At 31.7% G+C, this 25,508-nt stretch overlaps 1 protein-coding gene across 4 annotated transcripts; it reads left to right on the forward strand.

Annotated features, from left to right (window-relative positions):
• Positions 1 to 25,508, forward strand: LOC148630261 (CD151 antigen-like). 4 transcript variants are annotated; one of them, XM_088564386.1, is made up of 10 exons: positions 1 to 121; positions 488 to 556; positions 8,944 to 9,071; positions 9,595 to 9,795; positions 14,409 to 14,483; positions 15,679 to 15,807; positions 16,135 to 16,228; positions 17,168 to 17,328; positions 19,716 to 19,799; positions 20,415 to 25,508. In XM_088564386.1, the coding sequence occupies exons 2-10, from the start codon at positions 541 to 543 to the stop codon at positions 20,460 to 20,462; spliced, it is 936 nt and encodes a 311-aa protein (XP_088420512.1). In that variant the 5' UTR covers positions 1 to 121; positions 488 to 540; the 3' UTR covers positions 20,463 to 25,508. The 4 variants fall into 4 exon arrangements, with proteins under 4 accessions (XP_088420512.1, XP_088420536.1, XP_088420522.1 ...); XM_088564410.1 differs by lacking the exon at positions 1 to 121 and having other exon boundaries at positions 377 to 556; positions 8,931 to 9,071; XM_088564396.1 differs by lacking the exons at positions 1 to 121; positions 488 to 556 and adding an exon at positions 4,441 to 4,554.

Here is a 25,508-nt window from a genome sequence, read left to right on the forward strand (position 1 = left end):
ATTGCTTAGGAGCTATTCATAGACGTCTGGGACGGTTGTTTCGATTGCTTTGGAGCTTTTATAGACCATACGTAAGACGTTCGGGCGGTTGTTTCAATTGATTAGGAGCTATTCATAGACCGTAAGTAAGACGTTCGGGCGGTTGTGTCGATTGCTTAGGAGCTTTTTATATATAGATTTTTGTTGTATAAATAGTTGTGAAGTCACGACCAGACGATGGTGATTTTACTGCCCACTGATTTTACTTTACAATGGTGTTAATATTCACACGCATATGCATCTAGAAAAATAAAGTGAAATGCCTTGCATCTTTACGTCACTAGTATACATTTAAATGAACTACATATTGATTTGTCAATAACGAAATTCATAATTCAAGTCGAGTTGAAACGTTGCCAACTGATACGACTCTCTACTTGTTAAACGATGGGACTTTAACTTTGAAACATTGGAATTTATAACCTTACTTAGTTCTTACTTTTATAAGATGGAGAAGAAAAAATAGGCAGAAAATTATTAGGAAGAAGAAGAAAAAGCACCATGGGGTGCTGTATAGGTAAGAGTATTACTCTCACATCGACCCTCTGCATGTACTTTAAATGAAACGTCGTGTAGTTTAAATAAATATATATCTGTTTAAGCATTCACATATTCGTGACATGTTATCAGTGATCTGAATGAGAATTCGAGAGGATATACTGAAACAATTCATAGTTGACTAAGTAATCAATTTTGACTTTTTTTGACGGTGTAGATATGATCAGGTACATGTATATAGTCTAGTGTAACATTACCATTATTCTATTGTATCTTTCACAGCAATTTACCATGGTAATATATTTCGAATACAGTCCAATGTAAATATTTAATGCGAGTGTAGTTTTTTCTATATCCGTCTGTGTACTTACTTTTTTGTCTGTTTGTGTGTCTCTTGAATGCTGTAATAATGGTTAGCTAGATCAGTATCTTAAGTCTAAGAATCATGAGACTAAAAACGTTTTAATATTCTGTCTTTACCTCCATCAAGATATATATTATATACGATTTGTCAGGTATGTTTATCTATTTCAGCATATATTATGAGATATGAGGTATGAAAGAAAAAGTTATGATTAGTAATACAGACTTATCTAGAACTCAAAGAGAAAAAAAAAACGATACGTTCTCGTTTTACAAATCTATCTGGATATCATGCTAATTTGAATCCACAGTGGCCTGGATCATATGGCCTCAGTTAGAAGACAATTTTTGATCCGTTCATTCGAGATGATCACAATAGATGCAATGTATCCCCCCCCCCCGAATTAATTTTAACGGACCTTTTTCTTACATAATCATTAAGATATAATCCATCACAGAGACACTCGTGTTTGTATATCAATTTGAAATGCATACAATTCGCAACAGGCTCCTAAGTTTAAACAAAAGATGGTTTAGCGGGGTTATTACGCAATAAAACACATCTTAGGGGCTTACTCACACTAACAAATACGCAGCCCATTTGAACACGAAAAATGCACCGTATTCACATGATAATACATACAATGTTTCATGAGGTAATTTTTGACCTTACATTAAAGGTGGTGGGTTAAGGCTTTTTACAACTCAGTGTATAACTAATTAAACTCCACCGCAGATTTCCACAATAGTTAAATAGAACGAATATGGTAAAACGCAACAAATGCACCAGTGTTTAACCTAAATATAAACTAGTAAATACTTTCAGAAATCACCAAAAGGTCTTCAACAAGAGTATAAGCTCTGAAAGAGTAACAAATTCGCGGTAACTGAATAATATGACACACAAATAACGACCCATATTTTTAATACACATTTCCTTATAGTGGACAGGCGTATCCCTGCAGTCAACTGTAGATGTTGGTCTTTTTCCGACGCATTCGGTATAGTTTCGCTTTTTACCCTTTGACCTTAAACGCGCTCTTCCATGGAAACGCAAGTCACCTGATCGCAATTCTGTTTCCCGATTGGCCAAATCTGATAACCTAGTGGCGTTCGAAGAAACTGCATCGAAATTGCGTGCCATGTTTTGTTTCCTGAATGAAATGTAGAAAATTTTAAGTAAAAAAAGAACAAAATTTTACCGCGTCGGCTATCTTTATTTGTATTGGTAGTACTTGTTTTACTTTGTGTTGTTCATATTACCTTTTAATATGATGTTGTTCTGTTACCGTGGATTTTATTACTGTTGTCGGGCCTTTCAGAGCTTACCTAAAGATATAAGTAGTATCTGTACTAAATTACAAAATGATGTAGTGTTGTTGAATCATGGTGTGCAAAAAAAAAAAAAAACAGTCTGAGGATAAACAATAAAAAGCTAATTGTTTAAGGTTATGTCCTGGACAGAAACGTACCAACTTGTCTTCAAATATAGAAATTAAAATCAATAATGTTATTGAAAATGTCCATTCCCTAAATTGCTTGGTGTAGATATTGATGAAAACATAGACTGGAATGAGCAAGTAAACAAAGTTTGTAAGAAAAAAATCACTTTTAAAGTGTATATTTACCAACTCATGTGAGACTGTTATATTTACAACTGTTATGTTTTACCTTATATAGATTTATTGTAGTACAGTTTGATGATGTATTTCAAAACAAGACTCTGACAGAATTATGAAGTTGCAAAAACTTGGAGTTACTGGAATTATATCATATTGTGGTCATTCTTATATGTTTTCGTCACTTAAATGTTAAAATGCCAAAAGCTACTTTAATATATAAAATTGTTAATGGATTAGTGTCCGACTAATTACTGTTGCAAGATCAATGTCGACCTTTCAGTCTAAGATTTCCATCAACCAAGGGCATATTTATACCTAGACCTAATACATTTTTTATAAAGATCTTTCTCAGCTGTTAAAATTTGGAATGAACTACTGTTATAATTATTTAGATGTATTTAAGAAGTATTGTTATAACACTTTTTTTTTACAATGGCCCAAAATGTAAATTAGTAATGGATTTAGAAAACTGTCTAGTATCGTAAATGTATAAACCTATATTGTTTGTAGATCTATATTTTATTGTATAAATTATGTTGTATAGTTTTTTATTTGTGTTTAACATGCCCCAGTGAAAATTGTAGTCTTTCTAATTGGGTCACCCTCTTTCAATAAAAAAAAAATATTACTTACTTACTAACTAGAGGGCTGTTTACGACCGTTGAAGAAAAAAATTTGATCTCTAAAAGTATTTATGGGGATTTTATAGGTTATATTCGCGGGTACATTTTTTTCGTTTAACCGCATCCGTTCTTTTTTCAGTGATAGCAATGTAGAAAATTTGAATCACTGTACTGAAAGCAACTTTTCAAAAGTTAAAATATTTCCATATAATAAAAGATAAATAATAATTTTTAGCTTAATTAAGAGTCGCCTGGGTTAAGAAACAACATATGTGAACACAGGTTCCGTTGAACCTTTGACCGACATACAGACATAATAAATTACAAAACACATAGCACATACAAACTAAAAACAAGTCTGAGTGAGCACTACCAACAGCAAGAAACCTATTAAAAGATGGTTTGTTTGTTTGTTTGTTTGTTGGGGTTTAACGTCCGAGCAGCAATATTTCAGCTATATTCAGACGATGAACATGAAATGGATGATAAAATGAACATGAAATGAAAACAAAAGGATGGGACACAAGGATAATAGGGTCGACAAATTTTGATTGCCACTGGAAAAAGGGGGGATAGGTAAGGTCGGGCAATTTAGCCTTCTGTGGCGGAGCGCAAAGGTTCCTACTCCTATCGAATACCACAGCAGGGTTCTTTAACGTGCGAGGAACGTGGCATCTTTCCCAACACGGTGCACCACTATGGTTTGCGATCAGGTTTTCCGTATTATAGCCTGACAATCCCAGCATGTAACACGCCAGGGGTACCCCATTCCACCACCTGGGGCACATATCCCAGTTGCTCTGTGGGCAGAGCGCCTAGCCCCCGGCTAGGTTTCTGAGCACTTTTTAGTCGTCTTTTACGACAAGCTTAGCGCTGCTGCAGGCCTATTCTTTTAACACCCGGACCTGTACGGGGCTATTGAAAGACGGAGTTACAAGCTATTAAAAGATGGAGTTACAAGCTAAGCAGAAAATACAGAAATTTGTGTACAGTTTGTACTCAAGATTGCCAGAGTGAGAAAGGGTGTGTCTGGCGATCTTGAAAAATCAATGTACACAAGCCCCCTTTGGGGCATCTAATAAGAGCATACAATATTCCAGCTAAGCAAAAATAAAAACAGTTTATGTACTAAGCAAAGAACATAAAAAAAATGAGCCGAAAAATCTGCACAAACTTTTCAATTACACAAGAATTGAAAAAAGGTTAATCTTGTTTTAATATTTCTTTTCTGGTATATTTCGGCTATTTATTGAGACTTGCTCAATTTCAGAAGAAAATTCCGGAATTGCTGCTGAAATTCCGTAATAGTTTTTCAGCTTAGTCACCTATGAAGAAAATGGCGTCGTTGGATTCCGAAATATTTTGAACGTAGAATAATTACCTGCTTTATCTCCTTTTTTGTAATAAAGGTAAACTAAGATGATATATGATTGAAAAGGCTAAAATCTCTTTTTTACTTTGTTCCTATTTAAAGGTTGTATGTATCAAATTAGGGGATGTTAACGGAACAAAAATCTTTGAAGTATTTTGAAAACATTTCATGCTCGTGTTGACATTTTCTCAGATCATTTACCTGTACATAACGGCAAGTACAGAGAATTTTTGAACAAATCAAACTGTTTAGATCTAATGTTTACTTTTAACAGGTAAAGCGCAATAATATGAGGAAGGCATTTGTCTCAAGTGTGAATGAAGAATTTAGTAGGTTCCCTTTTAAATACGTGTATGTAACGGGAGTGCATGATTTGACCCACAAAATTATACTCAGCCATGGAGGATCAAACTCTAGACCGCTCGATGACAAGCCAGTGGCAAACCAATTTAGCTTAAGAATTAATCCTTTAGCCAAATCCATTAACTGGCTGTTTAAATATCACTACCAACTAAAATGCAGGTACATTTATGTAGGCCATCCTGCCACAAATAAAATGGATTTCATGTCATTTGCTAAATTTGATTTAGGATGATTTCGTCTCAGGGAGCTGGCAAAGATATTCTAGATATTTGTAATTTCATCCTTCACACAGTTTCTGGTTTGGCAAAGAATGTCTTGTTTTAAACCCTGGCTGGAAGAAGTACATGTATCGTAAGTTCAGATCAAATAAAATGTGGGTCTTTGAAATGTTACGTCTAGCAGGTGTTTTGACTAAATTTCAAAGCTTCAGTAGATAAAAAAAAAGCAGTTTGCTTTGAAGCAAGTTTCTCAAGTTGTAGTTCAGTATATCCGTCCCTAACACTTTTTTGGTCTCATTTCTTCAGCAAATAAAAATCACAGCTGCAGTGTGATGCATGTCCAGACATTTAAAGTTCCCTTACAAAAATATTGCCTCATCCCTTGGTGGGCTCAAACCACCAACCTTTTGGTTAACAGCTGAATGCACTAATCGATTGTGCCACAGAGACCAGCATACTAAATGCTTGAATTTTAAGGATGTCATACTTTTCCCCTGTCAAAGATAACAACTCTTATTCTTAACTTTCCTGGTCTAGCATGTTATATTTCACATTTGCCATTTACATCGAATCTGATGGAAACTGGTTTACGGTTTTATACTAGACAAAGGAAGGAAAGCAGATTTTGGGGCTGCCAGAACAGTACCGGTAATAACTATGTGGAAATATTTCCTGAACATATTAATATCTGAAATGCTTTTATGATATGCCATATGTATCATGTAAAAATTCTTTCAGTTTGTAGTAATCAAATCAAGTTTTGCCCACTTGGCTCCCATTGCAATGTCACCTGATCTTATGCCTGTTGACCCTAGTTGACATCATAACAATTGAAGAAATTTTCCAGAATGGATGTGAATGTAAAGGTCGTCTCTGTTTGGTAGTACCAAGTAGCAAAGGTTACATACCGAATTTTGGTGTGCATAATGTGCATATTTTTACATAGAAATAATTTCCAGATCATAGGGGTGCGTATTATGCTTCAGTATAAAATATTTGGCCAAAAAATAAAAGATTTTTATAAGAGAAAAGAGATTGCATATTGTAAACAAACAAACTGGAAGTGAAATGTTACTTAAAGAAAGTTTATATAATCATTAAATACATCTTTAAGTATTGAATCTTTAATGATATTCATATTGTCTTCAAATCATGTTTAAAAGTCTTAATAACATGTTTCAGACATAGGTTGTACAATATTTCTTTCTTTTAAAACATGGTTAGAGATTAAAATGAAACAACTAAAAACCAAAAGTCCTTTTTTTTTGTCATGCCCTCCACAGTGTTCTAGGATTCCTATTTCCCGCTACCCGGGACAAGTGAAATTTGGGTCTGGGAAAGTTAGGTACTTAGTTACACTTTCCCATGGCAAGTTGAAAATTTCATATGCTGTAAGGATGTTTTGTTAGGAAAGCAGTCATCGACTGTGGGAAAGTTGATTTTACATGGATTTTTCCCAAGGAAACCTCAATTTCTGAAAAAATCCTAGAACTTTGGCCTCTTTATTGAATGCTTTTGCAGCTGATAATGATTATTTTGAAACTTATGTTGATTGTTTCAAACAATTATATTTCATTAAAATATGTTTTAAAATGAAAAATTACTAAATTTTAGTAACAAGTTGTAACAGTAATAAATATTGATACTCTTCATGAACTTATATCAAGATACTGGATATTTTGAACAAGAAATCATTATGGATGAAGTGGGATCAGAAAAAAAAACAACAAAATGAAAATTGTAACAGAATGTCACAACCTGAAAATTTTCTATTCCATTGCTGCTAAAAAAACAATAAGACAGTGCATTGCAAGAAAGTTTGCTTTGCTCAATCATGTATCAATTCTGCCGTAATAAATTTGGTAAGAGGCAGAGGTATAGATTAGAAATTCAGTTTCATGAATATATGATACAGTCAATAATCATTCAGTCAGCAGGCTGATTTCATTTTGTCCAAAATATTTAGTTACCTACATGTACATATGTACATGTAACTTAAAGAAAAAGTAACATTTATCTCAATAAAAAAAAAATATATATGAAAATGCTTGCTTATATTGTGTGCATGTAAGTGACATATAACACATGTAATTTTAAAAAGCATTATTAAATAATGCGTGTACGCATTCACTTCTCCCTAGTGTCTGTCAGAAGGAGAAGTCACTTCTTCCAGTTTTTCTCAAGTAGCTTGAGCCCTGAACAACCAAAACTGGAAATGTCTGATTTTCCGACTTTCGATTTTGTTCTATAAGCCATTTCATACATCCTGTGTCAATTTTATCATGCTTGGAATTTATGGAATCCAATTTATGTAGCTACCGACCTGTAGATGATCTTTAAGTGTGAATAGAAGTTTCTTTCCTTCACATTTTCATTGTATGTAGGAACTGCTGGATCAAGGTAAATGAATTGACTGATCAAATATTGATCTATTTTGATCTTTTGTCTCACAAAATTCTACTGCAGTCTAAGTCTAAAAAACATTTTTTCACATGTTTGACCTTCAAAATTGCACTGGGCACAATACATAAATGTGTATTATACACACCAAAATATGGTACAACTAAGCAGGGTTTGTTTGATTGGCTCAGCATGTCCAACCAGTACAAAACAGGGTCTGTTTGATTGGTCAATTATTCTCATTCTGAAATGCATGCAATATCTCCCATAGGAAGTTGAACCATGATCAATCAATCAATCCATATGCTATGTTGTGATTCAGAAGTCCTTCTCTATAGAATTTGCAAATTTCATACTTAAAATCTGATTCACGCATTAAAAGCAGTGTTTGAAATAAGTGGTAGGTAGACCCATAGACATTGTCTATAACAAGATGTGAAGGTCTATACTGAATTCCAGTAATTTTATATACATTTATTTTAACATAAAATTTCATGAAAATTTGCTGTTGGTCTATATTGAAATAAATTTAATTTTGAATACTGTTAAAAGTTATTATATAAAACATTTTGGTAAATGTAAGTAGTATAGATGAGTTTTGTTGGACATGTACTCATACATACATGTGCACCAAAAATTTACCATAATCTAATAGCCTTACCAAACAGTAATCTCTACAAACAACACAAAGGTACATGTGCATTGTACAGTATTGCATGCATGTTCATTGACATTAAAAAAGGTATTTTCTAAGTTACAACTAAATTTACTATATAATCATTGACAAGTATAGAGACATAATTATCATGATATCTTGTGTTCATAAAAACTAAAAAGAGACAATAGATATTTTGATCACACAAGTCAAACTTTGATATTGGGTATAAGAGTTTTGGCTACACATTTTAAACTATTTGAAAACAGAAACAGAACTAGAAAAATTACGATATTTTTAAAAGTTATTAACTTCAATTGAATTTAAACCTAAAGTTAAGGTATGGTTATCATAATAAAATTATTCAATAAAATGTTAATTTGTATACATTTTATATTTTGGTAAGGGGAAAGTTTGTACATTTTATATTTTGGTATGGGGACCGTGTGTACATTTTATATTTTGGTATGGAGAAAGTGTGTACATTTTATATTTTGGTATAGGGAAAGTGTGTTCATTTTATATTTTGGTATGGGGACAATGTGTACATTTTATATTTTGTAGTATCATTACATTTAAAGTCAAACCATGACCTGATTTGGCTAATAGATGCTCGAATATATTACCTACAATTATAAACAGTACCTCCACAGCATGAAAACTAAAATATGTAAATATAAATATGCATTTGGACATTTCTTATCATTTTAACTGATAAAATAATCCATCATCAATAGAAATGGTGAGTAAAACTGAATGTCAGAACTTTTTCATTAGATAACATTTTCAGATAAGATGGGTCGGTTTTCACAGTCTCATAAGGAGCTGGGTATTATGGAGGAGGATGAAGTTGGCCCATGCTCAGGTTGTAAAGAATGTGTACGCCTCATTGTTATGTTTTTACAGATTGTAGTTTTGGTAGGTTTAAATATATTTAATTATGTTTTCTCTAAGACTGTGGTTGGTGGGAAATTGAATATCATTGTCCTTCTTTTAGCATATACAATGTATGCAGGAATAAAGTATATAATTCACTTGGCACACTTGTGCTCTTGTTGTGCCTTTTCTTAGTGAAAATCACCAATTGTTTGCAGTCTTTCGAACTCAGATGCATCACTAATAAAGTACATTGAAATCGGTTCAAATTAAATCCTGATTTAACCAAAAACTTGTCAAAAGACACTTTTTAAAGTACCTTTATACATGTACTGTATGAATTTGAATGTATTCAGATTTTATCATGGAAATTTTAGGGAGCAACATATAAGTTCTAGTTTCAATTAAACAATCTTTCTTATAGATGAAAAAAGCATAAAAAAGGATTTTGAATTCTTTTGCATATTGATATATGTATAGGTACATGTACCTGTTTTGTTTTAATGAATGCAATATGTCTTATTGGTTTATTTATAATCAATATTCTTAATTCTCTCTCTTTTAGATGGGAGCCATATCTTGTTTAGTTATTGGAATTTATACTCATGAAGTAGAGTATGGTAGCAGGCAGATGTCCAATCTTATAGGAGTCTCTATGTACCGAGCTGATTCTGTCATGATGATTGGTGGAGGCTCAGCCATTATAGCAATAACTTTGTTAGGATTTATAGGAGTTTATAAACAACATAGATGTATGGTTGGAATGGTAGGCCTATTATCACGGTTCAATCTGTTTATATATTGTACTGATTTGTTTAAGTTCTTCATTGCACCACTACACAGGGACTTAGTATTGCTAGACATCTGACTGTCACACCATGTAATTAGTCTCATCATACCTACTTTACTCTATGCATTTTGGTGTAAACAAAGTTTTACCATGAGTCTCGTGGACAATGATCAGCTAACATTGTAAGAGTTATCACCCTTCAAAATTGAGATTTCTTCAAAATTTGTTTAGTATGCACTCTCAAGCCTACATTACTCAACAGATTTAGATAAAATATACACCAAATGATCAAAATCTTTTGGACTAAACATCATTGATGATTGGCTGATATGGTTAGAGTTGTCCCCTTGGTATTAAAAAATTCTTAAAATTTTGTAAGTGCTCTCATGCCGATATTTCTCAACTGATTGAGAAAAAAATTAAACCAAATGTTGCTACCATACTTTTAGAAATGTAGAAGATAACATGCAGGTATTGTTTTGATGGTATTTATGCTATTTTTACAATATACAGACCTAGTGGACAGGAACATATAATTCTGTTCTTTTCATATTTTTTAGACCACAAAAAATTTTTTTTGGTAGTATAATGGCACCCTGTTATGGTCTTTGGCGTCTGTTAATTTTTTTTGTTATTTACGGTTACTGTTGTTAAACTTAATTGATCTTTGTGAAATTTCAAAACATTGTTCCTAAGGGCATGTTGGAGGGCCCTATAGTTTTTTGAGGTTTTTTGTGCCACTTCTTTTAAAATTAAATGGCTAAAAATGAAAAAATGTATTTTTGTTTCGATTTGAATTCTTTGTGAAAATTTTGCCTGCACTTTTCAATGAAATTTACATTTTTTGTTAGTTATAAAGGATCAAAGGGCCCACACCTGAAAAAAATCCGTTTTTTTATTTTTGGTCCGATTTTGAATTAAAAAAAAATTGGATCCTTATGAAAATTCTTGCCTAAATTTTCTGTCTGATTTCATCTCTTTTGTTTTTAAGTTACAAGGATTGAAGGCAAAGGTCTTTGATTAGCACTTGTAAATCAGAATTTTTTTTACCTTTAATTGAATTTCAAATTTTTTTCGCTTTACTGCATCCAAACCAGTTGTGACCAAAATGAGCTTTAAGTTCCTATGCTTAGGTATGTCAAAAATATATTGTCATTATTTGCCCCAAGTGAACAGAGTTCATCATGCTGCAGTAGCATCATGTGTTCCATGAAGCTCTATATTTGCTTAGTGAGGTAATATAAAAGCAAGATCTCACTATGCTAAATAAACAGATGAATTTATTTATTGATATGAGTTTTGACAAGTGGTTGTGAAAGACTTTTCTATTGGCATGGAAAGACAATGAATTTCTTTCAGTCAAATTACACATAGGTGTGTTTTTGTCCCTACTAGAAAATATTTTGTAAACAGTAATAAAAAGTTAAAAAAAAAAAAAGATAACCACATTTTCTACTTCTGTCTGTAAAATATTGCTATTTAATAGTAATTAAACCATGACTCTCCATTTTTAGCTCACCTGGCCAAAGGCCAGGTGAGCTATTGCCATCACTTGGCGTCCGTCGTCGTCAGTAACAATTATACAAACTCTTCTCCTCTGAAACAACTTGACCAATTGAAATCAAACTTGGTATGAATAAAACTTGTGGTATCCTGTATAGAACTGATGTGGGGATTTTTGATTCATCAAAAAACATAGCCACCGTAATTAAAATTAGAACATACGGGTCACATAGTAGTTTTTCACATATATCTCCAAAACTATTAGGTTTAACTAAATTCTGACGTAGGGTAAAAGTGTTCAGCATGATAATATCTATCTCTGGTCAAATTTTGGTTTTAATCCGTTCAGCCATGTTGGAGTTACTACCCTTTTTCAACAATTTTGCTATTTTTAATGTTATTTCTTTCAAATATCTTCTCCTCTGACACTATTGGACCAATTGAAACCAAACTTAGTATAAATGTTCCTTGGGGTATCCTGTATAGAATTGTTATGGAGATTTTTGATTCGTGGAAAAACATGGTCGCCATTACTAAAAATAGAACATAGGGGTCGCACAGCAGATTTTTGCATATTTCTCCCAAACTTTGAGGTTTAGCTAAATCTGACATAGGGTAGAAGTGTTTAGCATGATGAGATCAATCTGCAGTCAAATTTTGGTTTTTAACTGTTGAGGCATGTTGGAGATATTGCCCTTTTTCAAAGATTTTTAATTTTTTTTCAAAAATCTTCTCCTCTGACATTATTTGATCAATTGGAACAAAACTTGGTCGGTTTGTTCCTTGGTGTATCATGCATAGAACTGATGTGGGGATTTTTGATCTGTCAAAAAACATGGCAGCACTTAATAAAAGTAGAACATACAGTGTAGGGGTCAGACAGTAGTTTTTCACATATATCTCCAAAACCAAATTCTTTCAATAGCTAAAATGATCCTTATTATTAGGACTACAAAAGTCTTCAGGGATAAAAGTTGTCAGATGAGGTCTCACTAACCACTTCTAAAGTTTCTATTACTTTACATGTTAAACAAGTAATTTTCAATGTTTCACTGTGAATTCCCAGGACAAATGACTCCTGAAAGTTGCATACCATTGCGAAGCTTGGAAAAGAAGGCTGTTAAAATCATTATTCTAATGGTACAATGACTGTAGAAATTCTTCAGAAAATTTACTTGAATAAAAAATACTGAAAATTAACATTTTTACCTTTTCTGCTAACTGACAGCATGGAGGTAAATCACTCACCCATGTAAACAATATTCATACACTTTTGTAGTAAATTACAAAAATGATTTTAAAGTACACATTCTCAGCTTTATTTTAACTACTTTTGATCGGAATACACACAAATAATGCACTTACATGCATTTTTCTAGGTTCAGTGTGTTTTTGGTACTACTTAGGGGGAGGATGGCCATTTGAGTCAAAAGTGGTTAGTGAGACCTTAAAAACATTTTATGAGTTTTTATGTTTTTATTTTTTTTTAACATTTTATGAAAGCTTGTGGTATTGTGAGTCTAATAAGACTAAAACTATCAAAAATCAGACATGGGATAACAAAGAAATGGTCATTTTTATATCATGCCCCTCACTTATATTTTTTCTAAATTACTAAAAAAAAATACAGTTTTAACTAATTTTCTCACCAAATTGATATCTATGGTAATTCAAGAAGTAATAGTAAATGAGTAATCAAGGAAACCAAGGTTATGGCGGTAATCAAAAGAATGTAATCCAGCGACAAAGACCCGATATGGAAAACAGAGATGTAGAGTAACTAAAATCAAACATACAAAGTAACAAAAGCAAATGTGCAACTCGAACTCCACTAAAAACTGGGACCATGGCCAGGTGCACTGGTAGGGTAAGCGTCCTCTGCTTTTCTAGAAACACCTGCCGAGTTGCTCATAAAAAGTCAAGTCTGGGGTAGACAAACGAGGAAAGGAAAACTATGACTAAATATCATTTATTATTATGAAAAAAGGACAGATTTCAACAATTAATATCATGCCTATATCATCACTGTGTGATTCTTAGTCAGGGCTGTATGACCATTTGAGTACTTTGAGTATCCCAAGCAGTGGCGTTAGGTATTCTAGGGATGACGTCAGGTTATGAGTCAGTTTTACTAATAAAAATCTTGTTGCTATGTTGCTTTTTACAATATCATGCACAATGCACCTCTTTAACTATTGCCAGATTACCAATATCACTATACTGATATTATGTGAAAATGGAAATAATGATCAATTTTCATCAAATTATGCATTTCTCTGAAATATGCCATAATTTAGCTTATGGTCTCACTAACCACTTCTATAGTTTCCATTACTTTACATGTTAAATGAGTAATTTTCAATGTTTCACTGTGAATTCCCAGGACAAATGACACCAGAAAGTTGCATACCATTGCAAAGCATGAAGAATAAGGTTTTCAAAATCATTCTTCTAATGGTACGATGACTAGAAATTCTTGAATAAAAAATACTGAAAATCCACATTTATACCTTTTCTGCTAAATGACAGCATGGAGGCAAATTACTGACACATGTAAACAATATTCATACACTTTTGTAGTAAATTATAAATATGATTATAAAGTACACATTATCAGCTTTATTTTAACTTCTTTTGATCAGAATACACACAAATAATGCACTTACAATGCCTATTTCTAGGTTCAGTGTGTTTTTGGTACCACATAGGGGGGATGGCCATTTGAGTCGAAAGTGGTTAGTGAGACCTGACTCCTTCTAAGAGTTATTGCCTTTGAAAAGGGAAAAATGACTTTTTTTTAACATTTTTCAGTCAATATCTTGAAAACATTGATAGATTAAAAGAAACTTTCAATTGTTGAAATGATCCTTATGATAAGCCCTACCAAAGACTTCTTGAGTCAAAATTGTTGGGACAGGCAAAATTCAACCAGGTAGGCGATTCAGGCTCCTGTATCGTTCGTGCTTTTATGAAATATTAGGAAAATAATGATTTAGGAGATATAAGGCATATTTTATCAGCCAACAAACCTACAAATGTACATTTGTAAAATTACACCAAGAGAACATTTTTTTTTCATTTTTCAGTATTTATGTATATTTGTTTTCCTGGCATTGATGGTATTTGCTGCAGGCATACTTGGATATATCTTTATTGCCCAGGTTAGTATTTCCTGCAAGCATACTTTGATACATCTTTATTACCCAGGTTAGTATTTCCTGCGAGCATACTTTGATACATCTTTATTGCCCATGTTGGTACTTGCTGCAGGCATACTTAGATACATCTTTATTGCCCATGTTGGTACTTGCTGCAGGCATACTTAGATACATCCTTATTGCCCAGGTTGGTACTTGCTGCAGGCATACTTAGATACATCTTTATTGCCCAGGTTGGTACTTGCTGCAGGCATACTTAGATACATCTTTATTGCCCAGGTTGGTACTTGCTGCAGGCATACTTAGATACATCTTTATTGCCCAGGTTGGTACTGGTATTTCCTGTGGACATAATTGGATGCATCTTTGTTGCTCAGATTGGTATTTGCTGCAGGCGTACTTAGATACATGTACATCTTTATTGCCCATGTTGGTACTTGCTGCAGGCATACTTAGATACATCTTTATTGCACATGTTGGTACTTGCTGCAGGCATACTTAGATACATCTTTATTGCCCAGGTTGGTACTGGTATTTCCTGCTGGCACACTTGAATAGATTTTGATTGTCAGGTTATTATTTATTGGTCAAAAACTGCGATACAGAACAATTGCTCAGGTTAGTTCAACCAGTAAACAATCAGTATGAAAGATCCATTGTTGTGTGAAGTAAGGTGCACACATTGTATATACATTATACCTCCTAAGATCAAATAGATATCACAATTGTAGTACATTCCTGGCATTCCAGTTGATTTTTTGATTGATCTTCATTGTGATGAATGTTTATTGTATTCCATCTTTAGATGGTTCCATTCAAATGTTTGTTTCAAGTTGGTACAACTCAATTCAGGTAACAACACATTGGTAGTACTGATTTTTTACGCGTTGCGTGGTAAAGAAATAATTTTTGGTTTACCAAAAATTATAAGATAGTAGATATTTAGGACCAAACACTGCTGTAGAAATGTAGTGGTTGATTTCATTTTCATGTAAGGCAAGGAAGATTACTCTTCACAGACCTTGTGAAAAGTTACTAACAATAACTATGTGTAATAAATTTGTAAGAAAACTTTTCTTTCCAAAATGTCTTTACCTAAATTTGTATTTGTAATGAAATTATTGAAACATATGACTTAATACATGTACATTTACTTGTGTACATAGTTTTATTTTGATCCCATTCTTCATTTTTGCAGCTTGAAGACAATGTGAAGAAATCAATGGAAGAGAGTTTGAAGAAGTACTATGGTGTGAAATCTGATAAAAATGTTAAACATTATAAATATGAGGATATTACAGAAACATGGGACACCATACAACAGAGTGTAAGTTCTAACAAGGGGTTGGCATGTTGTTTAAATCAATTTTATAACATAAGTAGTTTATTGTTACTTTCAGTATTTGATATTTAGTGAGAATAGATTTATTTTGATAATTGAAGAAAATGCTAACAAAACATAAACATCAAACAAGTATGCCATGGTGTGAACTAATTTGGACAACATTGTATAATTTGGACAACATTGTATGATTTGGACAACATTGTATGATTTGGACAACATTGTATAATTTGGACAACATATGTATGATTTGGACAACATTGTATGATTTGGACAACATTGTATGATTTGGACAACATATGTATGTTACAGTTTGATTGTTGTGGAGCTTATGGTAATGAAAATGCTACCCATTCCTGGGCTCTGTATCAGACAGAATCATTCTGGTATAAAGATGGATACTCCAGTAAGTTACTGTTAATATTAAGTTAATATCTCGTCCTCACAGAATCATTCTGGTATAAAGATGGATACTCCAGTAAGTCACCAAGTTACTGCTAATGTAAAATGAATGTCTTGTTCTCATGTAAATAAAATGTCATTCAGTGCAAATCTGTGACTATTTTTGCCTTTAAACTGGTCTATACATAGTGTGAGTTCATGTGATAAAATGATTGTGTCCTGGTCTATATTATACATAGTGTGAATTAATGTGATATAATGATAGTGTCCTGGTCTATATTATACATAGTGTGAGTTCATGTGATAAAATGATTGTGTCCTGGTCTATATTATACATAGTGTGAGTTCATGTGATAAAATGATTGTGTCCTGGTCTATATTATACATAGTTTGAATTAATGTGATATAATGATAGTGTCCTGGTCTATATTATACATAGTGTGAGTTCATGTGATATAATGATAGTGTCCTGGTCTATATTATACATAGTGTGAGTTCATGTGATATAATGATTGTGTCCTGGTCTATATTATACATAGTGTGAGTTCATGTGATATAATGATTGTGTCCTGGTCTATATTATACATAGTGAGAGTTCATGTCATATAATGATTGTGTCCTGGTCTATATTATACATAGTGTGAGTTCATGTGATATAATGATTGTGTCCTGGTCTATATTATACATAGTGTGAATTTATGTGGTATAATGATAGTGTACTTTATGAATGCAAAATGAAAAATATAGATAAAATGTCCAGTATGATTAAAGGATAAATTGCATTACAATTGAGTGAAAGTACAGAGGTTTTTTTAAAGGAATTAACAAGACTTAACCGACAAACTGAATTATGATAGAACATTGTCTTTATTCAGTTTATATTTGTATTGGATTAGTTTAATATCAACAGTATTGAGATATAACACTTTTTCTGACTTTGCAGATGGTACATTAGTACCAGAGAGCTGTTGTCAACATGACCAGAAGCCTGATTCTTATGAATTACAGCTATGTACAGGAAAACTTCGTCCTGAAAAAAACTGGCCACCTGTCATGCTTCCTCCCATCCTGGAAAATCCCTCCAATTATACCTTATATAAAGTGGTAAGTATATACAGTCAAAACTGTGTTAATAGCTCTAGTGAATGGACAGTCATAAATCATGTGAAACCTCTCCATAAAACAAGCAGGAAACAGAGGGTACAAAAAAAAAATGATAAAGAAAGGGCTAATTTTGGTGTCTAGTTACTATGCATAAACATAATGGTATATAAATTAATTATGTTGGAAGATTCAGAGGTATAAAATTTTAATTTGATTGTGGCAAACTGAGTTTATTGGCATATTTCTGTCATGTCAGCTGAGTCATTTAACAGTTATTTGCCTTGATAAATACATATGTCTCAATTCAATTAAACTGTTGAATTAATCTAAAACTTGCACAATAATTTAAAAGAAGTGTCTGTGCATGGTAGGCACATATAAGATTGTCCTATCTTTTAATTAATATTTCAAAAGATTTTCTTTATTATTAGATATTATTCAATGTAAATAAAATTTAATATATTATTTTATGGATTTTAAATTTATTGTCCCCCGCAGCAACAAGGTGCGGGGACATAGAAATGCTGGTGTCCGTTCATCCGTCCGTGCATCCAAAGCTTGTGGACTCAACTCCTCAGAAATGGCTGAATGGAATTTGACCAAATGGTGATCGTATGTCACCATATGTAGTTTACCATACTTAACCGCTATTTTGATTCGACAATTTTTATTGGAGTTATGGGACTTTGTTCCTTTTTCACATTATTCGCAATAGGAACACCTTGTGGACACAGCTCCTCAGATACCACTGAACAGAATTTGACAAAATTTTGTAGGATTGTTTGTCACCATATGTAGTTCACCATACTTAACTGCTATATTGATTTGACAATTTTTATGGGAGTTATGGGACTTCGTTCATTTTTCACATTATTTGCAATAGGAACACCTTGTGGCCGCAACTCCTCAGAAACCACTGAACGGAATTTGACCAAATTTTGTAGGATTGTTTGTCACCATATATAGTTGATCATACTTAACTTCTATTTTGATTCAACAATTTTTATGGGAGTTGTATGAAGAATTCTTAACCTAACTTAATTTGATTCATTAAGATACCTTGAATCGCCACATGGACTTATGAAAGCACATAAGTTTTGAATCTGTTATTTATACAAGTGTCAAACATTTGTAATTCAACTCTTTCTACGGCGGCGGGGGACATATGGCTACACGTAGCATTCTTGTGTTGTATTTGAATTTACAATTTTTCTGTGATATATATATGTTTTTAACAAATTGATCAAATTCTTACCAAAGGTATAATTTAATGAGCAGTGACATTTTTATCAACGAATGGAAAAATAATAATATGTTCATGTATGGATTCAGCCGTTTAAACATTTTTGTTGACATAACTTCTAGATGTGAGAGCAAATTGCCCACTGAACATTGACCCTCAACTTGTCCTGGGACAAAAAAGAATGTTTTATAAAATGAACCAAGGCTAATTCCACACAGCCTTAGTTATGGTGATTAAGTCATTAAGTTTTCTTGATCAGACTGTCTTTCTGAGATTACAGAAGACAATAAAACAACAAAAAGTTGAAAAAACTTAATCCATTCCTATATGAACAAAGTGTCTGATTTAATTATTACTTTCTGGTACAACATTAATTTAGGGGGGTGGTTACACATCCACAAAAAAAATGGCAATTACACTGCTGTCATCATCAGACAATAACTTGTGTATAAGATCACAATGAAATCCTACTATTAATTCTATCATGTGTCAAAAATACTATTTCAATTAAAATTCAGGGCTGTATCAAGTGTTGTTAACTTGTATTTGGACTGAACGGATTGTTCAAATTAGCTAACAACAAAACACTGTTATAGCTGAATTTTTTATGAAGTATGATTTGTAATGGTGATTCAGTTAATTTGCACAAGAAAATGTTAACAACATATCACAGCTAGCAGTTATTTGTTTCCATAAATAACGTCCAGTGTTCGTGTTTTGTGTTTCACTCCTGTTTTACATCTATTATATTCATTTTTCGTTGCCTGAAGTCAACATTGCAAAAAATTGTCCGGAAATCAACTATAAGCTAAGAAGCGCCACGTGCCCAACAAACCGGTGCACAACACTAGAATAAATGGTGTAGCCATACTTGTTGTGTGTCCCAACTGTTCAGGGTTTTATCCTGCATCAAGCTGTACACTGTGAGGCATTTTATTTTGATATGGTAGATGTATCTATGGTTGTTAGGATGAACTCTATACATTTTCAGATTTTTTATTGAAAGACATTGTGAAACTATAAATACATTATCATGGTTGTTGTAATAAATGTATATCTGATTACATTTTCAGTTTTAATCAAGCTACTTGACTATGCAAGTACATTTTGTGGGGTATTAAGACAAGTTTATTTGTTTTTCTAGGGTTGTTATGACAAGTTACATGACTATCTGATTATGAATGGAATAATGATAGGAACAGCTGCTATTGTTGTTGGAGTATTTATGGTAGGTCAAAGTGAAAAAAAAACAGTGTCTTGATGATTGATAAAAAATCTAGATAATCATTATAACTGTAACAGTGGTGAATCTTACCTAACCATAGGGATATATTTTTATCAAACATAACTTTGGTTTTAGAACATAAATCAGGATCTTCTTGTTATGAAATTTGAGGTTGTATTATAGTAGTAATTGGGTCATCTGTGTCATCATTGTGATCTGTAGAAACTTTATGTGATAATTTGAATATTGGATCATGAACAGAAAGTATATAACCTAACAATTATACAACAAAGTTGTTTTAAATTATGTGATGAAACAAGAAACTAAAAGACCACAGAAATAGTCTCTCTTACATATATATTTACCTACGGTGTAATCAAATCAATCTATTTTTATTTACCTACGATATAATCAAATCAATCTATTTTTATTTACCTACGATATAATCAAATCAATCTATTATATTATCTTGTTGTTTCTGTGTAATGTTTTCTATTTAGTACAATAAATGACACTTTTCCTGTGTGGTTTTTTTATATTACTTACTTAGAATTTCAATTGAATAAAAATCATCTGGTTAATTCAAAATATGGAAATATATTTTTCTTTTTGTTTCAGATTGTGTTGTTGACATTAGGAATAATATTGTATAGACAAATGAAGTAAAGCTATGATGTCACAAACTTCTCAACAACTTTCTTATCTTCCTTCATTTTTATATTAGGTTGGTTCAGTTCAGAATCTTACATTAATATTATTTGTCAGTAAAATGATTTGTTGAGTATTTTATGATAGAATCAGCAAACTTATCTGTTAGCTTTCTGCTGATTTTTTTATCCTATTCTATTATGTTTTAATTTAAATTCATGATTAATGAAGATTGTGAATGAGTTAACATACCTGAAAACATCTTTCTACTTGCTATCATGAATTGTTATAGATTTCTACTTGCTATCATGAATTGTTATAGATTTCTAATATGACGTCTTCATATCGTCAAACAGTATATGTCGGTACAACCCACCTTTTGCACCTGTTCACTGTCTCTTTTCTTATGCTGTCGTAAACAATCATTTTAAAACGTTTACGTGATGATTTAATGGCTGAGAGGTAATTTTATTGAAATCAATTAGTGGTATATAAATACATACATTTAACACATATGATGATATAAATATACAAATATATAACAGAAATGCGCATCATCAGCATTTTCCCGGCGGCTGTTCTCATTGCCTCCTTTGGAATTTAGTGGTGATGTCAACACACATTATTATTGTGACAAGACCAATAAAGCTGTAAATAAAGAACAAAAAAATGTTTTTAATTCCCAACTTCGAGAATTATTCAATAGATGGTTTACTTTGATATGTAATTTATTTCTAAATTAATCTAACTTCCATGCGGTGGATGTTAAACAAACAGCCATTATTTTGGCTATGCTGAGGGAATTTTTGTCACAAATATTACTGTTTTTTTTTTCATATTAGAAAAGAAATAATTCCTTCTTAGGATAGAGTTGTACACATTTTAACATTGGTTTGACATTTATATTCTCATTTAACACTTTGCTGGCGCTCGGTGTTAAATAATCGAATATAAATGCCGTACCCATGTTAAAATGAGTACAAATCTACCCCTCCATGAATTATTTCTTAAGTATACCACATAAGCTTCAGGTGTTAACGGAGTTAACGTACCTGAAAACATCTTTCTACTTGCTATCATGAATTGTTGTATATGCTTACCACATAAGCTTCAGGTGTGTAGACTTACCAACTTAGTAATCTAAAGTTTATCCGTTGATTTTACTGCTGTGTATTTTTGAGCCAGTCAGTTCTGTCTAGTTTTCATTTTTTAAGCTAAACAATTATACTATAAAATTTTCATCATAGATTATTCAAATTCTATTATCCAAATTGTCTTTCCATCTTAAATTGCATGCAAACTTTTCAAAATGCAAAATGAAAGTTCACATAATGCATCCATCCAACTGGGATTAATAATGACAATGTTATTTCTCTACTAAGAACTGATATTCCTTACATGTAAATATGTCATTATTTCTTTTTGTGTTATGTGATACTATAATGACTTTCCAGTGGAAGACTGTGATAGGACTTTTATAAAACAGGGTTGTTCTTTTGTTTTCTTCATAAATAACATTTCAATTATTACTTGTTTCTTTATAGTGACACATGTACTTACATATTTTAAATTGAAGAAGAAAAACTGAAATTATGTATGTATTTAAATTTGATAATCTGTTATTTATAGATAGATTTAAATTTGGAAGCTGGTACTTTCAAAGGCTCAAGAGTTATGTATATAGAAATTGTGTATTATTTTATTGTTATTAATGCTGGACTTATTAGTTGTGTTTTATAAGTGTTGTTTTATTGAATATGTCAATATTATTTACAGTTGTGTGTAGAGTTGCCAATTTTGATACATGTATTGCAATTCTTGATTTTACTGGGAAAATATTTTTCCAATTTTCAACATTATTGTGCTGTAATTTTCATAAAGTTACCCTTGATTGAAAGTAATATTTATAGACCCAAAGTTCTGAATTGGCATCAGACATATCTTGTCCAGCAAACTGTCAACAAGTAGGTTATAAAACACATAAAGGGAGACAACTCTTAGAATGCAGTGCTGTTTTTCCCAAAACTAATCATTTCCTCTTGTCCTAGTGGTGGCCGGTTTTGAGAGGTTTTGCTGTATATATGTGATTTACATATCAGTGTATAGGTGATTGACATAGCCACATACATGTGATATACATATCTGTGTATAAGTGATTGACATAGATACATACATGTGATATACATATCAGTGTATAGGTGATCGACATAGCTACATACATGTGATATACATATCAGTGTATAGGTGATCGACATAGCTACATACATGTGATATACATATCAGTGTATAGGTGATCGACATAGCTACATACATGTGATATACATATCAGTGTATAGGTGATTGACAGCTACATACATGTGATTTCTGTTAGTGCATATTTATATATCCTTTATAAAGTGAAGGAGAATTATCTAATGCTGCCTGTCTTTTTTAAAAGCCATTAAATATTGATATGAAATAGCATGAATTCAGACTAGTAAATTATTGTAGGGATATATGAACAGACATATTTTGTGATGTATTTTGAAGAATTAACATTTGATTGATACCTGACATACTTTAGAGAATCTTTATAATAACATGATAAAAAAATTTATAATGTCAAATCATTTAGAAGGTTTGTATACATTACAGTATAATTAATGATAAGCCTTTTCTGAGTATACCTATAAAATGGCTCATGTTAGCACTGATCACTAGGACCCTCTGAAACAAGACTTTTAATATTTTATTCATGTAGGTCCTGGACCCACTATGTTTAACATTTACTCTTGTTGGTGAACCTTTTATTACAAAAAGTCCAGGACCTTTCACACTTGGAAGTTAATTTGATCCCCTTTATATTAACTCTACCCAATTCCTTTTGTAATTCCTTTTTTTTTGTTAATTTAGTTATAATTACTTTGTATTCTATTGTTAGAGCGATTCATTTTTCATTCATTTGGCCTTGTAAAAAATCAGTCCTGTAAATTATATATAGCACATTAATTTATCACTCACCTGCCTTTCATAATAACAAAATAAATTTTTAAAAGCTTCTTTAGGGCTCCTATGGGTTTTTATATAAGAACTTGGATGTTGCTTTCTCATTTAAAAAGTCCTAAATCTGCCCCTCTGCTTTATATAATGCAAACAAAAGAAATGGTAAAGAATTCTATTATTTGTAAAGTTTTGGATGTGTTATTTAAAAAAAAGATTTTAAAAAGTCTTATCCTGATAATACTCTTTAAATTGGAACATTTTACAATGTGTAGGTTTATGAATTGAACTTGAAAAAGTATATTGAGTGAGAAAATTGAATATGTTTTGGTTGTGAGGAGGAATGATGAAGGCCAGTTGGTACTGTTGTTCTTAAATATGTAACAGTTGTGTTCTTTTACATTTTTTGACAAGGACACAATTTTAACCAGAAGTTTCCTTGCAGATAAACAAAAATGATCAGGACTTTATTAATAACATTTTGGAAATCTGTTTTAATGGGCGTTTTTCTTCTCACTCTCCTCATACAAAACTTTGTGTGGATTGTATATTTATTGTATTTATTTACTGTCTGTATGACATTAATGAGACCTTGACCTTTGACCTGATGGTCAAATTTGTTTTTATCTGATAATTTCTGCTAAGTGTACATGCTATACATTGAGGTAGAAGAATTTATGTTTGAGTTCACATAAACAGTTTTTTTAGTTTCATATTGTACTATCTTAATGCATAGTTCTTTGTAAATATATTTTTGTAATGTTACTGGTGGGAAATCACTGGTAGATGAGAACATTTTAGAGCAGTTTACTACTAGATAATAGAGCAAATCTCTCTTGATGAATATAATACCCTGTTAATTTAAGACTTCAAAGCTTATCATTAAAACATCAATAAATCATGGGATACAATTCTGTTGTGCTGCTTAAATGTATGTTTATAAGCTGCTGTTCTTACTATTAACAAATTTAATGGGATGTTATACAACATCAGCCTCTCTTGTGTAAATTAGTCTCTGTAAACTTAAATATTGTATGAAATGTATATTCAATATTTTATCCCAATGGATCTTGCAATTATACCATTTTAATTTTGTTGTATTGTTATAGTTTCAGTCTTTCTGTTTATTTCAATTTTTGAATTGACTCTTAAGTCATGATATTATGATAAATAAAAGTTCAGATTTTACTTTATAATGTTTATGTAATCCATTTGATAAAAATAGATTTTTGAAAAATAGAAAACTGTTTTAATAGCATAAATAAATCTTTCTTTTAAGAACTTTTACAGATCAAACGTTATTGAAATCTCTCTTTAATTCCAGTCAAAACTTAAAGTATTGAAAAGCAGAACATATAAAAAATAAATTTTCAGGATTTTCAAAATTAAAATGCTCAAAGTACATGTAGTAGAATACTCCTGATTAACATTTCATTTCCTTTTAGAATATGTATGGGAAGAGTTTTGATTTTCATCAATATCTTTTTAGGTTTAATTACCAAGATGCATTCCAGATGTTTATTTATATCAATATAATAGTAAGAGGCTGTCCATGTAAAAACTAGGCAGAATATATATGAGTTGCACATGGTAAAATTTATACCACTGAATTTTTTGCTCCAATGTAATGTATATATCATATGTATGTCAAATAATGTAAAGTTTGTTATAAATCGACAATGGATGGGCCAAAAAATGATTTCAAAGATTACTAACAAAGCAATCAAATTTCTACTCAAAGAGTTAACTTCCTTTCAATAAATTTCCATGCTTTCTATGTGATTTATTTCTCTTTGATCTATGAAATAAATAAAAAAACCATTGTTCAACTTAGGATGCATTTGTGATATGAAATTGATGAAAATTGTTAAAGAAAAAAATTTGTCATGTGCCACCCACTGCCTGGCTTTTGCATGGACTTCCTCTTAATGTTTTTGTTTAGATCAATCAATACTGTTATGCTGTTGTTGTTTTTACCTTTGTTTCAAACTTGTAAGAATTGTTATGTATATAAAACCTAATTTATGTCAGAATTATATGTGGAATCCTGTTTCCACCTTGATCAATAAATATCAGTTGATAAGG

Source organism: Perna viridis, chromosome 1 (assembly GCF_037379345.1).
Source record: "Perna viridis isolate PV_CMFRI_1.1 ecotype Kerala chromosome 1, ASM3737934v1, whole genome shotgun sequence".
NCBI classification, from domain to species: Eukaryota; Metazoa; Mollusca; class Bivalvia; order Mytilida; family Mytilidae; genus Perna; species Perna viridis.

What these genes read in the sequence shown, in the direction of transcription:
- LOC148630261 (XM_088564386.1), top strand. An exon ending in ATAGATGTATGGTTGGAATG is followed by an intron (nt 9,796 to 14,408) that starts GTAGGCCTATTA and finishes TTCATTTTTCAG; the next exon opens with TATTTATGTATATTTGTTTT. An exon ending in ATTATACCTTATATAAAGTG is followed by an intron (nt 17,329 to 19,715) that starts GTAAGTATATAC and finishes TTGTTTTTCTAG; the next exon opens with GGTTGTTATGACAAGTTACA.